Source organism: Trachurus japonicus, chromosome 24 (genome assembly GCF_045865225.1).
Source record: "Trachurus japonicus isolate A0001 chromosome 24, Traja_1.0".
Taxonomy (NCBI): Eukaryota; Metazoa; Chordata; class Actinopteri; order Carangiformes; family Carangidae; genus Trachurus; species Trachurus japonicus.
The window spans coordinates 11,148,165-11,163,835 of NC_140930.1; the positions used below are offsets into that span (position 1 = coordinate 11,148,165).

The 15,671-nt window shown below is 41.4% G+C and overlaps 1 protein-coding gene across 4 annotated transcripts in view; it reads right to left on the reverse strand.

Moving 5' to 3' along the window:
- Window positions 1-15,671, reverse strand: part of ryr3 (ryanodine receptor 3) — a 126,170-nt gene that overhangs the window by 73,596 nt on the left and 36,903 nt on the right. For all 4 annotated transcript variants that reach the window (XM_085771591.1, XM_085771590.1, XM_085771589.1 and 1 more), the window contains 16 exons: window positions 14,517-14,681; window positions 12,919-13,040; window positions 12,200-12,380; window positions 11,884-12,019; window positions 9,626-9,721; window positions 9,371-9,489; window positions 8,069-8,202; window positions 7,581-7,822; window positions 5,761-5,953; window positions 5,073-5,289; window positions 4,526-4,630; window positions 2,673-2,776; window positions 2,056-2,139; window positions 1,734-1,893; window positions 1,416-1,560; window positions 1,062-1,267 (listed from right to left, as the gene is read on the reverse strand). In XM_085771591.1, coding sequence (XP_085627717.1) covers window positions 1,062-1,267; window positions 1,416-1,560; window positions 1,734-1,893; window positions 2,056-2,139; window positions 2,673-2,776; window positions 4,526-4,630; window positions 5,073-5,289; window positions 5,761-5,953; window positions 7,581-7,822; window positions 8,069-8,202; window positions 9,371-9,489; window positions 9,626-9,721; window positions 11,884-12,019; window positions 12,200-12,380; window positions 12,919-13,040; window positions 14,517-14,681 — 2,409 coding nt within the window. The remainder of the gene's footprint in view (window positions 1-1,061; window positions 1,268-1,415; window positions 1,561-1,733; window positions 1,894-2,055; window positions 2,140-2,672; window positions 2,777-4,525; window positions 4,631-5,072; window positions 5,290-5,760; window positions 5,954-7,580; window positions 7,823-8,068; window positions 8,203-9,370; window positions 9,490-9,625; window positions 9,722-11,883; window positions 12,020-12,199; window positions 12,381-12,918; window positions 13,041-14,516; window positions 14,682-15,671) is intronic.

Sequence of the window (15,671 nt, forward strand, 5' to 3'; positions counted from 1 at the left end):
TACCGCGTCTCGCGCCTAATCGCGTCTTTGCGTTACGGCCTTTTACACCGCGGACGTAACGAATAAACGGTGACGGTGTGAACGAACAACATAGAACAGGACCAGACGTGGCGTTGTTTCCTCTTTTCACCGACAGCTCCACTCTCCCTTACTTACACTAACTACTGTTATTGTTGAGGCCAGAGAATTGTGGGATTTGTAGTTTTTGACCAATCACAGGTTGTGCTCTTTCTTTTTTGTGATTTTCCCGGTTCACACATGTATTTTTTTTTAGCGGCAAATGCAAGACTAAAATTATTTAAGACTTGAACACAATAATTCAACAAATTTAAGACATTTTAAGACCTAAAATTCTGATTTTCAAATTTTAGACTTTTTAAGACCCTGCGGATACGCTGTTATTTCATATAAAAGTTTAAGTGCATACATATTTAATGATGCTGTGTATTATATATTTAAGACCATCTTAGAATTTTCTAATAAATGTAATACTTTTTAAGGCCTTAATTTTAGATACATGAATTTAAGACTTTTTAAGGATCCGCGGATACCCTGAGAAGTTGTGCGCTCGCAGCAGGACAGATAATCAGATGGATAATCGGTAAAGTTAATAATTTCACTTAATGTGGCCATGAATAAATTAATTTCGATGTTTCCTGTTATTGTTGCCCAAACGCAAATCTTGAATAGGTCTCCACTGTTTTCACATTTAAAAAGGTCTTTGTTGTCTTTGTACAGAGACAATATGAGATTTGCTTGTAGGCAGCCACAGCACTTAAAAAACCCACTGTAACCTATTTTCATAGGCACACCAGCCTCGCTTTCAATAAAACACACACTCGCATTCTATAATTGCGATCAGTGAAATATATGAAAACAATAAAATACAATTTAAAAATGCCCTTGGAAAGAAAAAGTAACGCAATAGTTACTTTCCCTGGTAACTAGTTGCTATTATAGTGAAGTAGTGGAGTTACTAACTCAGTTACTTTTTGGGAGAAGTAATTATTAACTAAAACTAATTACTTTTTAAAAGTAACGTTCCCAACACTGCTCATTACCCTGTATCCATCAAACACAAAGGCTTGGTCGTCCAATCCCAGTTCCACGTCCGGTCGGCAGCCAGGTCTGGCCCAGCCGACCCTCATATCTCCTCCAGTCAGGGCTTCGAACTCAAAATACCACTTCCCTGTTTTCACTGCATATGTCTGCTCGACACGGAAGAAGCGAATGGTCTCGATGCTCTGATCATCCAGCATGTGGGCGGCTACGGGGAAAAAAAAAGTGAAACAATAACTATTACTTACTGAGGATGTACTGTAGAGCACCGTGCTCTGAACAGTTCATGTTAATTCATCTCCTAGGTGAGGAGTTAATTGGTTTATGTGACATCAGTGTCAGCAACGGGGTCTCACCCTCCTGGTCTGGGGGGTCGATATCATATCCATATCCAACCATCGTCCTGATGGCCTCTCTCAGACTGTCTCTGTTAGACTTCTTAGTGCGTTCGTCCAATAAAGCATATGGCACCAGGCGAGGGTTACGTCTGCTTTTCAAATCCTGACACAAACCAAGAAAATAATAATTCAACAGAAGAGATATGTTAGAAGATTATAGACAATTACATATGTACAAACAAAACAAGTAAAGTAATCCAGGAGAACTGTTCATTGTAAGTGTTAATGTAATCATCACTTTATCACTTATTATACCCAGTTCTCAGTAACCTTTACCTGCTGGATGCCATAGGTCCATCCTTGTTTAATTCTGTCTTTGGCCCACACGTTGTGTGCGTTCTCGGCCAGTTTATCAACTAGAACCTCCTGACCTGCATTCAGTTTCACATCAGAGAGGTCCAGTGGCGCAGGCTTATATCCATTAGACATCATGTAGCTGCAGACGATACAACACAACAAAACGATGAAGACAGACGCATCTTCACATCTACAACACTTCAACACGAGGCAGAATTTCAGCCACATATTCCTTAAACTGTTTTATTTTATTCGAAAACTATTCATGTGATATAAATGAACTCATAGCAGTGTGTCGTACTCTTTGGGTAGTTTAATCTTCTTCAGATCGTCTTCAGCGTGAACGTTGACCTGGGCAACATGGCATCCCAGTGCCAAGAGGGTCCTGAGGACACAAAGAGGAAATATGAATTGGAAAACGAGATAAAGACATAATGATATCAATACTCAAGCCCCATTACACTTTGTTAGAGGACTATGTTTCATCCTCACAGTGGCAAAATCCATCGGGAGACTGCTACATTTTTAATACAGCTCATTAGTCACTGATAAATCGCAGTCAATCGATACAGTAACACACTGAACAGCAGTCAGTCTTGGCTGTGTGGATCCACGGCAGCTGGTCGTAGTATGTAATTGACAAAGTCCATAACCGACTGAAGCTCACTGTAACAGGACGTTGCTTCATTGAGCCAAACCAAATGTTTTTACAGTGAGATGACTCAGTAGTTGGCTCAAATAAGCGTGGGACCCAAGATTTCTGAAAAAATCAATACTGGACTTCACTCAGAAGATGCAAGTCATTACAAGCTCTGCTTTAATCTTAGCCTTAATCTTCTCTCGCACGGCATTCTGCAGGGAGCAGCAGCTATTCCACAAACAGGTAAATGGATTATTTAGCAAACTGCCTGGCCTTACTTCAGTGTTTCGCTGGACATCTGCAGGTTGTAGTTCCTTTCAGTTTCAGGCAGCTTGGTGAAATCCACAAGGCAAGGGTGCTGCCTCTTGTTGTCATCACGAACCTGAAGAGAGAGCAGCTGGGCATCATCGCTGTGCATTTCATCACGCAGCAGCATCAACTGCACAACAACAACTGGACTCACTTTCCTTCTCTTACAAGCTTCTCTATCAATTCCAGTTACAGATTTAAAGGAAATAAGGCCTTGGAGGTGAATATGATTAAGCGCGGCTTGATATTCAGAAAGTAAAAATACTGAAACAGCAGCTGCATCTCTTTAAAGTGGATGTCGGCGGATTCATATTGGATTGTTTTCCACTTGGACTACCTCAAGCCTCAGGTGTTGATTTTTTAATGAAACTGAGACAAGCCTGAATAAGCTCAGGGAAGAGAGTCGCAGTGGCAAGAGGCTCAGCTGTCTGCGAGAGAGAGTCGACTGTGAGAAATTCACCGCTGCGCCCTGACTCTCAACAAAACGCTGCCAGTGAGCGTTTCTTCTGATAATGCACTATCTACTGATGACAGAGGTTAAATACAACTGCGGTGCACAAAAGGTATGAGCAATATAGACTAAGGCCAAGCACTCACATGGAAAACAATGAAGCCATATCCAACTTTATTATCTTCCACTGCCAAGTACCTGCAACTTGTCCAAAGAGGCCTCTGCCTTGGATTCAGTACAACATGACTTTGAGTTCATAAAGGCTTGTTACTGCAAAATTAACTAAAACATTTCAGTCCAAACAGCTGTTGGTATTTAAACTATAAGACCTGGGTGAACCCCCACTCTCCCTCCCTCCTCCCTTTAGTGCAGCTCTATCCGAGACTTAATTAATGTAGATGTCATCCTTGTGGAGGGTGAGACGCTCATTAAGTTTGTTAAATGGCCGCTGTGGCAACGGTCTCAGTGGAAATGATTCTATGATAACCACTACAGTACAAAAGAGGCAGAGTGTGTGATCAGACTCCTAACAGGCCATCGGTTCTGCAGTGAACAGGCAGAGTGATGGACAGTGAAGCAATAAGAGGGAGAAACAGTGAAGACACGGGGGATTAAAACACCTTCATGTGTTCTGGGGATTAACATCAGTTAACCATCTGACCCTGAACAACATCCTTGAGCATCCAATTAAAAAATAAACAACTTCCCATCTGACACACTGGCTTAATAATCACATACTGTAATCACTTGTGTTGCACCACCCAGATTTGACATGACTTACTGTCTGCAGTGCAACATGAAATATGTTATGCTTCTTTTTAGTTTTATCTCAAAATATATTTAAAGGCAATGTTTTATGTTTGTTTGTTTGTTTTTTTAAATAAATAATAAACCTCTATTTTCTCCTCTGGTGCATAACCATCAACTTATTTTATTATTTCCTGGGCTGTGCTTGCCTATTTCTTACAGCTGAGGCACATTAACTTTTGGGTGTGCAGTGACATATAAATGTCCAGGTGAAAGAGGCCAGTTATTTTGTGGTAAATGTCATCCATCCCTCCAATTGAACTACTTTCTTTCATCTTTGCCTGACCTCAAAACAGGAAACCTGTCAGTGAAACTATACTCTCTGCTTCTTCATGAATATTACTTTGGGTATTTAAATACATTTCACTTGTAATTTCTGAGCAGCCTTTGATAGACTGTTGTTTTTAAATTGTTTATTAGAATCTTGAAACCGCAGTTGAACCCTGAGAATATGAGTTAATAGCGCATTAACATGCAATTTACTGGATAAAGCTGGAGTTGACCTCTGTTACTCAACATTTCAGTGTGTTTTGTATTCAAAGTGGTGGTGAAAAGCAGGTTTACCTTGCCGTAGGTCCAGCCCAGTTCAATCTTGTTCATCGCCCACAGTTCATGGATGTTTTCTGCCAGCTTGTCCCGGACATTGTCCAGGTGAGGGGGAAGAACAATCTGTAGAGAGAGAAGGGAAACAGATGGTGCAGTTGGATGATAAAAAATGCCAATGGGCCAACAAATTAAAACGGCTCCATTTTTTTTCCTGACTATGCAATTCTTACATTGGCCACACCATCACATCATCTTGGCTTTGTTTAACTGTTAAACTATTGAAAAGAAATGTCTGCAGTTATGCTTCTCTGTCCCTAAAGCTCTTAATATTATATAACTATAGTAACATAAACTGAATAAAACCAATCGCTTAGACTAAAAGATTTATTTTCTTTTCAAATAATTCTCAGAGGAGGAGCCAACCAGACAATCGTTAATACTGGATGTGGCTGGTAAATGTTAAAACTTTATGAATTCAGTATCTACACTTGGCAGACAGACAATGGCAGCGAATGCTCGGAAGTAATTCCTTTTTGGAAACAGAATTTATAACTCATGTCGTCACCTGGGTGGTATCAACAGGAGTGGGGATGAAGGAAGCCTGAGAGAGGAACTGGGTGGTTCCCAGCAGATCACGGATCCCCTCCAGGTCTCTCTTGTACTCTTTCACAGGCTCCACATGCATCTTCTCCTTGGGCAACAGCGCTTCATAGCATGGAGAGTAACCAGCAGGCGGCAGGAACTTGAAATCTCCATGGCGCCCACCCAACAGGAAACGGACCCTGAGACGAGAAATTATATAATACATCATAATCACGTTACATAATTCTACTCTGACTCTTCACTGTCGGTACGTAAGGAATGTCTTTCTACTGACTTTTTCAATAAACTTTGAAACCAGCACTTTATTTCTACACAAACACAATGTCAACAAACAGCACTCTGCACCTCCATCATTACGTAATAGCAGGGCTGCAGTAAAGGCTCCCAAAGGCAGGGATTATCGCCTCTCTTATGCTGGCATAAATATTTCTTTCTCAAAATCATTTTGTACTATGAAACAGATAATATTAATCTGACTGAAGTTTATTTGACAACCTCCTAATATTCACTGATTAGAGGTCAAATAAAAAACACTATCAAACCGCAATTGCATCTCAAGCACTGAAGCAAAAAAATAAAAAATAAAAACAAGCATCTCAGTTGGAAATGCCTCTTCATATTGTTTCCTAATTAGAAATCCGGAGCCTTACTTGACACCTGCAGAGAAGCTGACCACAGGGAAGAAGAATGCCTCTGTATTGAAGTCCTCGAACATGCCCTGGACCGGCTGCCCGTTGATCCTGAAGGACATGCTGGGAGCGCCCAAATCCAGACAGCAGCTGACCACATCATCCGAGTTCAGCAGGTGCTGGTTAATGGAGGCCACGGCCCTCGGGATTCGACCTGCACAACGCCGGGCGGGAAAAACAGAGGGACGATGGATGGCTGTTAGAGCTGCAAAGTCATAGTGAATGTAGGGCAGGATGATGGGCGAGGACAAGAGAGGGGAGCAGACATGGGTGATGAGTGCTTTAAACCGGCTGACATGAAATGGATGAGAGGGAGTGATGGGTCTTTCAGTAGATTTAGAAAGGTAGGGAGCTGAAATTGGTGTTATGCTTTGAGGGTGAGCACAGAGACAAGAGGGTATTCAAAGGACTTAAAGCCTAAAGCACCAACCTAAGAGTTGGCTATATGAATATATACTACTGACTAGTTATTTCCCCTCACGCAGGCTTGACAGTGTCAGACATGTGAGTCAAAGTCCTGAGAGAAAGTGTAGTATGTGGAGAAGAGGAAAGTCAAGTAGAGGTCGGATGGAGGAATTTTATATCAGTGTTGATGCTGTGACTTTGTCCCTCACTATGTGGCGTCTGAAAAAAACAACCCAGAGAGTGGATAAAGTCCCTCCAAGTCCATTAGACTATCTTTTTGAATTATACATAAAAACTAGGGCTGTCAGAGTTAACGCGTTAATCGCGATGAGATTAATTAAAAAAATTAACTCGATTAAATTTTTTAATCGCGGTTAATTGCGGCCCATTTTGTCCTCTGTCTGCTGGACTGGAGGACTGGAGTGTGGGACCTCCAGTCCAGTAGGTGGCGGTAAACCACCTTCAAGTTGGTTGCTACACAAATATACACAGTCTAACATATATCCACAGCTCCATCCATTGATTTTTTGAGGCTTTGTTGTAAACAAATGCACATGGCCATGTATTGATTTTTTTGAAGGCGTCTGTTGTCAACAAATGCACATGGCCAGGCAGAGGCGTACTGTAGCAAAGTAACGGGCAATTTCCACTGGATGCAATTCGTTTCAATTCTGTGTGAGTTTCATGCATCATGTGTTATGATTAGGTAGGCCTGCTAGGTCTGGTCTAAAAGTTGTTTGTCTAGAGATTATAACACTTTGGAGTGTTGAAAGTCCAAAGCGCCATATATAATATTTTTAATAGAGATTAATCGCGAGTTAACTATGGAAAAAATGCGATTAATCGCGATTAGAAAAATTAATCGTTTGACAGCCCTAATAAAAACAATTACTCAGGATTGTTTCACTGCAGTGGCGCAGATTAGTTTAATAGGAAACTGTCAGGACTTTGTTTGTGAGGACTGGTCAGTTTTCATACAAGACAACAATTGTCACATCACATGTTGATTTAAGTGTTGATACACTATATAATGTCATCCTTTTTTAACTGAGTCCCGCCTAGTTTAATTCAGAATAAAAGACAACATACATACATCTCTCATGGAAAAAAAAAACATCTCATATGAAGAAAAAAATGTCGCCTTAATGAAGTAAGAACCACTTAAATCTTACAAATCTGATGGAGCTATACAAAAACCAGCTACACCAGATTAGTGATACTGTTACAGTATATATATATATCTATATCTGTAGATATAGATATATATATATATATATACACACACACACACAAATATAAACATGCCTCCTTAAATTTCCGATCTCTGTCAGTGCCATCTACAGTATGAGATCGTTAAAGTAAGCTGAGATGCCTACCTGACCAGAGGTGAAGTCCATCAAAGCTGTAGGAGTACAGGTCGTCCCCAACACCATTGCCTCCCCACCCCTCTCCTCCACCAGGGTACGGAGCGTACCCTTTAGTGTTGGCCCAGCCCACCCTCAGGTGGGTCGGCTCTCCGTTGACAAAGTGATCCACCTGGTCGATCACCAACTCAAAATACCACTTTTTGTACTGGGCTGAACCTTCAGCCATACCCAGGAAGATGTTTGGTCTCATACTGGAGAAGAAAACAGAGGATAAAGAAGCTGTTATGAAGCTGTAGTGTAAGTCTTTTAAGAAAGACAATTATTAGGGGATATTCTATTGAACCTAAAAAAGGCACACTTTCTTATTTAGTTCCTAATAGTGGCTCCATTCACCCTCTCCTTAAGCCATTTAAAATGTGAAAATATTTGAGCCAGTATCTATTAAGTTGATAAAATAAAAGCATTAATTTAAGCAGCTGCATCAACGTATTCTTCACCTCTGAACATCATTAACCAGTCGAGTCTGAAGCAGCAGGTCCCTTTTGGGAAGAAGGTTGTCACAGATCAGATTCTGATTGGCTCTCACTGCCACCCCATTGCAAACACAGAGGGAACACAACACATCCAGAATCTGAAAGACAGAGAAAAACACAAGGTAAGGCAAATCTATTTGTCTTTTGTTTTATGGATCCAAGTGTATTCACAAACCCCAACACGGGGAATCTGCACCTTGTTTCTCATTTACATTAAGAGCTACTCAATCTGAGTCACTGTAGGCTGCAGTGCTTGTACTGTAGCATAGAGGCTGTGGTAAAGTGCTCTCAAGTCGACAGGGACTTCCACCTGTCACTCATGACCAACAGCTGTTGTTTACGAGGATGCCCTTTCATGCCTGGACAATTTACGGAGTAAATATTAAGAGTCTGTGACACTTAATGCTGCATGTAAAACACATGGCTGGAATGTCAACAAACGCAAAACAAAGTTATTTAATATGTGGCCTCATTCAGAGCCGTGACAAACATAAATGTAAGTGTAAAAATAAGCTTAAGTGAATTGATTTTTTTTTTACGTTTTTAGTTTGTCTGAACTGATGTGTACTGAGTTTAGCTTTTGCTGTTGTCACCCAGTAGAGAGGAGGGAAGGATTTGGAAGCTCAGAAAAAAGGCTAATGTCTGTTTTGTCTTCTGGGATTGCACTTGAACTCAAACAAGAATAAAATGCAAAAAAAAAAAAAAGAAAAAGAAAAACTCAGTCAAATACGATTCGAATTGCAGAGAAACTCTGTGAAATTCCCTGCAGACACATTTACATATGAAAATATTGCTGAAATGCTAAGTACCACGGGTAGCTTTGTACAAGATATTTGTATTTTGAAGCCAAGTAGGACATATTTTGACGTACAGTACTGAGGCAAACTTTTAAGTTCTTCATCCTCTCCACCTAGCAATGCAGCTCTTGAGATGGAAATCTTAAAACTGCTGAGATATTTTATTCAGTATTTTCTAATGACTAATATTATATGTAAACTATGCATGATGATAAATCAGAATTTATTCCTTTAGGTTAATTGCAAACCCCAAATAAATATTAACTACACATATTTTACAGCCAAAACTGTTTGTTTGGCATGATGATATTGTTAGTCTTGGTATCGATGACACTGTCACACTGTAGTTATTCTGTCGACTTGCAGGAGTCTTAAGTGCTCACGAAAGAAATCGAAGTCAGCAACCATTAAATCTTAACCATACAATTAACTAATATTTATCTATTGTGCTCATCACAGCTCTGCCCACCTTGTGGTTGCGTCCATGCTTGTAGAGCAAAGAGATGATGGATTTAATGTGCCCTCTCTGGATGATGTTCAGAGCCTCTGGGCTTTCTACCAAGATACAGTGGAGGACTTCCAGGATTCCTAGAAGGTCACACAAAATATTTGTTACCAATTACCATCAGACCAAATCTATATGAAAACAGACTGGATCTTAGCTCGCGTGGACAAAATTTCTTCTTTCAACAGAGGACTCAAAAAGTAGGGTTTCTCCTGATACCTGAGGACGATTCCAGTCTATCCAGTTTGCTGATCAGCCAGTCCAATTTGCGGGAAAACTGGGTGCAGTTGTTCCTGCTCCCCCGAATCAGTGAGGCTGAACAAAGGACACACACGTTTTCACAAGGTTTAATGAAAACACACCCAAGGTTTAAGCAAATCACAAACAGAATCTGATCAATCCCTTGCAGGAAACTGTTAAAAATCATGAATGTGATCAGAGATCCAGGCAGCTGACAGGAATGGAGGCCTGAGACACCTTTAATGAAAAGCAGTCGACCGTTTTCCAGTGAACATTAAGTCTGACATTCTGTCTGACATCTTTGATTCACAGGTAGATATTAAAATTCATTAAATCTCTCAAACCACCTGACATCTATTACAGTATAATGAAGCCTGTGTGATAGAAAATACATGTGATAGATTTTGAAGCTACAGTGAAGTCATGAGCTCTCTTCTCTATAAAAAGTTGAGGTGTGTTTCCTTCTGCCCTTTTCTCTGTCACCGTGGTGACATCAGGCAGCCTCCTCATTACTTTACTGTCTCATTTTTCACCATTAGGATTCAGGGACACAAGACAGATAATACCCGTGAAATAATTTAACAGCGCTTTATGCCGAAGGAATAGTGATGGGTGTTGAAGCTCTTTTAATTCTGCCTTTTCAGTAAAGCTGTCTTTCAATACAAAAGCATGGTCGTGCAGCCATGCCACGAGGCAATGGCAACGTTCACTGTGCAGGATGGGAATGTGAAATTAAAAGTCACAGACAAAGAGGAAAACCTGGGGCTACGCTGATGACAGATTTTAAATTATGGTTACATTAGCATGCAGCGGCAAAATAGAAGACAGAGGTTTTAGAAATAAAAAATTCCTGCAACATATGAATGAAGGAAACCAAATGTGAAACTGTTCGTTTTTGAATCCAGCATCAAAAAACTCATCTCATTTTTTTTTTTTAATCCTGCTGGTCCTTGGACTGAAACATGGAGATTTTCACATAGAATAAATCACCTTATATATATTAATCTTAAGTTTTAACTGCTCCAAAATGTATACATTATGACTTATAATACATGCTAGTAACACACCATGGAAAATCTCTTTTTCTATCTGACCACCTGTGGTTAAACTTGCTGAAGAGACTTCCACTTGTGAGTGTGGTTATACATTTCTAAATCATATACCTAAGAGTGTGGTCAGGAGTGAAAAAGCACAAAACCCAAGAATTAAAATAAAATGCAATAATGCATTGTACTGTAAGACAATGGGCTGGCTATCTCTAAAACAATACAGTATGTGGTCATGGAAAATTAATTTCTATTCCGTCATGATTTAATAGGTGAGCCAACCCCATAGATATTAACTCATATACTAAAATAACTATATTGTATTTCACCTTAAAACACACCAGCAGAGTTATAATGGAGAGCAGAGGAGGTCAGGCCAACCAAGGGCGATGAACAATTCATCACACAAAACCAGACTGCCTTTCCATCCTTGTGGGTGACCCCTCCATGGGGAAGGCTAGAGTGTACGCAGAGGAGTGCATTTGTGGGTTTTCTGAGTGTGTGCATGTGTGTGTGTGTGTGCATGTCGGAGTGCATGCTGGGGAGGTGATGATGAATATAAGGGCAGTCAAGGTGAGCCGAGGGGTAGCTGTTGATGGGAAAGCTCCATTGACAGCAAAACAAACCACCCAAGAAAAAAAGCTGCCCAAAATAAAAACTTTTCAGGGTCAAATCTTTTAGTATTCATGACTCAACACTGGCTGAACGACAGAGCGGAATAATGCCAGCACCTGTGACGGCTGGCATTTTGTTAATGATGCCATCATTTTTTCAAATATTCAGCTGAATGCTTTGTAATGTGTCCACAATGCTTTGAGAGCAGGATGTGACCTAGATGGGAGGCGGGAGAGATTACACAAGAAGTATACAAGACGGCTTTCTGTTTTTGCTTCCCTCCCCACTCCCTTGTCACAAATAATAACAAATGAACGTCATGTAAAGGGGCTGTTAGCAGCTGTGAACTCCAGATGTCACATACAGAAAACAATGGGAGTGATTGGAGGATGTGGAGAAGTTAAGGGGAAGAAGAAAGGAGGAGAGGAGTGTGTGAAGTGTAAAGGAGAAGAGGAGGATTGGGTGAAGACACTGAGGGAAGATTAATACTGCATGTCTAGCCAGGGTCAACAGCCGACAGCGCTGACAGAAGATGTGGATATTTCATGTGATCCATCACTGGGAGCTGCTGCTTACCCAGGAGCTCGTAGAGGAGGTTGAGAATGTCCTTCCAGGCAGCGCCCGCCTCCTCCCCAGCCATCTCTCCAAAGTGGGCAGCACTGTTGTAGAGGTTCATTCGGTCAATGCATTTGGACAAGAGGGCCAGCATCCCCTGAGAAAATGAGAAAAAGCAATGTTACTGGCATGAATAATCTCAGACTTCCCTCAAGCATATTCCCCGCCACTGCCATCTGAACTGAAGTGGGTAGAAGAGGGATATTTTGGCTTATAAAGACTTTACAATTATCTTCATATATCAGCTTCAAATCGCCGTCACTTGATAAACTCTCACCTCCTCTTTGAAGAGGTCTTGGCGTTTGATGAGTGAACGGAGAAGACACTGTTTCTCCTCGTGCTCCAGCTCCGAGTCGGGCTGTTTGAAGTACTCGATCAGGTCGTTGAGCGTCTGCAGCACCTCTTCGACGTACCTCGCCACCGCCAAGGAGTCGCCCTCCGCAGTGCGGTCCAAGGCTCTGGAGGGGAAGGAGTGAGGAAGGTCAAGACCTGACATAGACCAAGCACATCACATGACGTCTTGAAAGCACCATAAAAACTAAACTAGACTTCAGTAGAAACTCTCTCCCAGTTTTTATTTGACTTTGACCAACCATGTAAAACCAGAGATATGATAGTTTTAATTTGATAGTACAAAATATATTTATCCGGGGGAATGGGATGGGATGGGCAGGTGTTGCATTTTTTCCATATAGCCGAGAAGAAGTGGTCGAATCAGCTGATGAATATACCAGAGACGTCTCACGTGGATTGGGGGGTTGTTTTTTCAATTTGGATATGATGATTTCTGTGTATTTTAGGGGCCAATTTGTTAATAAGGTAGGTTAAAGTGGAAAAAAAATATTATCAGATCATATAGATGAAGTTGTGCTGAAAAAAAGATACTGAGCATGGGCATGTTAAACATTTTTTTATGAGGTATATAAAGGCAAAAGTATTCAAAAACAAAATAGGCTCAGACCCCTAAGGGTTAAAGTTTTGTTGCCTCGTCATTACTTGATGAAGTTGGTGAAGAGAAACGTGGTGTTGCGGATGATGCGTGCGGCCCTGGACTCCTCATGCTGGCAGCGCTGCAGGATCAGCCCATCGTCCATGTGGCCTTCAGAGTGTAGGCAGGCCTAGACCAGCAGGCAGAAATACACAATCAACTGTCAGAGAGGAGACAACAACATCCTGAACGACAGCAACGCAATCAGTTCAAAATTGTCACATCAAACTTGTCAGAGTTGATCTGTATAATATCTGAGGTATCTGTTTTACCAACAGGTGGATGATAAACTTAAAACCCATTTTTACAGCAAATACATTTAAAGCAAGACACATAAAGACACTGTAACAATATCCTGGCTTTATCAATGCTCCCAAATTATTAAGAATAACATTTTAGCAGATATTGTACAAGATATCGACCCAGACGCTACAGGGAAGTCACTTCAGGACGTAATGTACACATGAGAGGTGTGAGTCTCCTGTAGCTCAGTGAAACCTGACTCACTGTAATCAGACGGCATAATCAAGAAGAAGGAGCTGGTGAGAGGATATAAGTGTAGACTGAGCATCACGTCAGGTGCATTGGCGCGTTGCCAAGGCTGCAGAGACGGCCTGGCACCGGCGTGAGGTGGCGTTCAATGTCCCTGGAGACGTGCCCAGTGATGAGAAGCGTTCGTGTGCCGCCCTAATCCCCCCACGTCTCACCCAAAACTAACTGTCACCCTCCACGTGGCCCATTATCACATTTAAATGGGTTGCGGCATCATTTACGCCGGACAGGTGGGCGTCGGCGGCAGGGAGAGGAGCTGCACCGAGTGTATCCAGGGTGGGCAATGTTTTTAGATAAGGAGGAAGATCAATATTTTCCTGGGTGGCTGAGGTGTTTAAACGGCCATATAACACACTGGGTTAACTGGGCGTGATTTACTACCCTATACACAGACTTCGAGGTGTTACAGACAAGCAATAGCAGACAGTTCAGACCTTACAGTTAAGACATAGGTACATTGATGACAGATATGATATACAGTTATTTATATCACTATGCAAGACTACAGAGTTGATTCATAAATTCACAACAGGGCGCTTTCAGTTGGATGTGCTTGCAAGATTTACTCAAAAATAAAGCTGAACGATACATTTGCATTTTTGTAATCGCACGGGCTGCAATTATGCTCAAGTTTCGTATCAATGTTTACATCAGACTTATCTATATCAATGCATTGTTATGTTGGCATGATAATTATTACAAGTATTAAGTATTGTTTCTGTTGAAGATGATAAGGAACTTAAAGATTTATCGCATATTAGATCGCAATCGCAATATTGGGGAAAAAATGCAATTGGATTAATTTCCCAAATCGTTCAGCCCTCGTCAAAAAGTTAGTATATCCTGAGGAGCATAATTTATTGTGAATTATGGGAAACCCTGGTTTAAGTCCCACCCTTTGCTCCATGTCACCCCCCCCCCCCGTCTCTCTCTGTAACGATCCTTTTCTAACATTTTCAAGTGGCCGAGGCACTTGAATGTGAATAGCTGCATGGAGTTTGAGTAAACATGAAGGTCAGTACAATGTGAGTTTCAAAATAAAAGCTTCATTTACCCGTCTTTTCAGGGGTCCGAGGCGAGACGACTTGGCATCGGGCGCCAGGTAAGACAGCCACAGTCCTGTCGCCATGTGCATGATGAAGCAGACCGAGTCTCCATACTTGATCTCTGGTACTCCCATGCCGTCGATGTCCCTCTTTGGGCCGGTGTCACCCTTTTCCTATAGCGGTCACATTGAGACGCACAAACCCACACACACACAGACACACAGAAAGGAAGTGCATGCACACACAGACACACGGGCATGAAAATGAGACAAATGAAGATATATTGTGATTAGATAATAATCAGAGAGGCAGGTTGAGGAGAGTGCATTCATTGCTCTGCCGGGAGGTTGCCTCCAGCCTCATTAGCTCTGCTACATTTCTGGCTCAGGAGAGATGGAGCAATGCAGCCAATTGCAGTCGACAGCGAGTAGCAGGAACATATTAATGCCAATGTTCAACATGACAAAGCACTGACCTTTTTTAGCTACAGGAGCCGACTGCCACTAGGTTGCGTATACAGTGGGTGGAAGGAGAGACTTTTCATGCACTACTACAGTATATTTATTTTTCTAAAACAACATGAACCACCAGTAATCCTAAAAAGCTTGTGGGGTCCTGCAGGAGTAGTGATTACTGAGAGCAATTACACTCTGTTGTCAGGCGTGGGATGGGTTAGAAAATTGAAGCGTCAGAAGTGTACGGCTCTCAGGGGGATTTTATACTGTATACCTGTTGTAGATAAAAGGATATCTACAGGGACACAATGGTGCTCTGAAGGTGACTCATGGCATTGTGCTGTTTATGTGGCTGCCGCTATTCCAGGGTGGGATAATACTGTAGGATTACTTAGGCAACAAACGGTAAATCCACAGAATCAACTGTAGAGGTTTTCACATAAAGGCATTAGCCTGTTGTACTGGGATTTATCCAGCTCTAATTTTGATAGACAAGAGATTTGTGTAGAGGCTCGAAAACAGTGCAGAGGAAATAATTGCCTCATTTTGTATTAAAATAATTATGACTCAACAAGACAGCAAGACGTCAAATCACCTGCATCGAAACTACACAATCTCCAAGTAAACGGAACAACAGTATCTGAGCTTCAGTAAATTATCTATTTTCAGTCTGAATTTCAAGTAAGCCATGTGCCCCTTTCTCCTTTC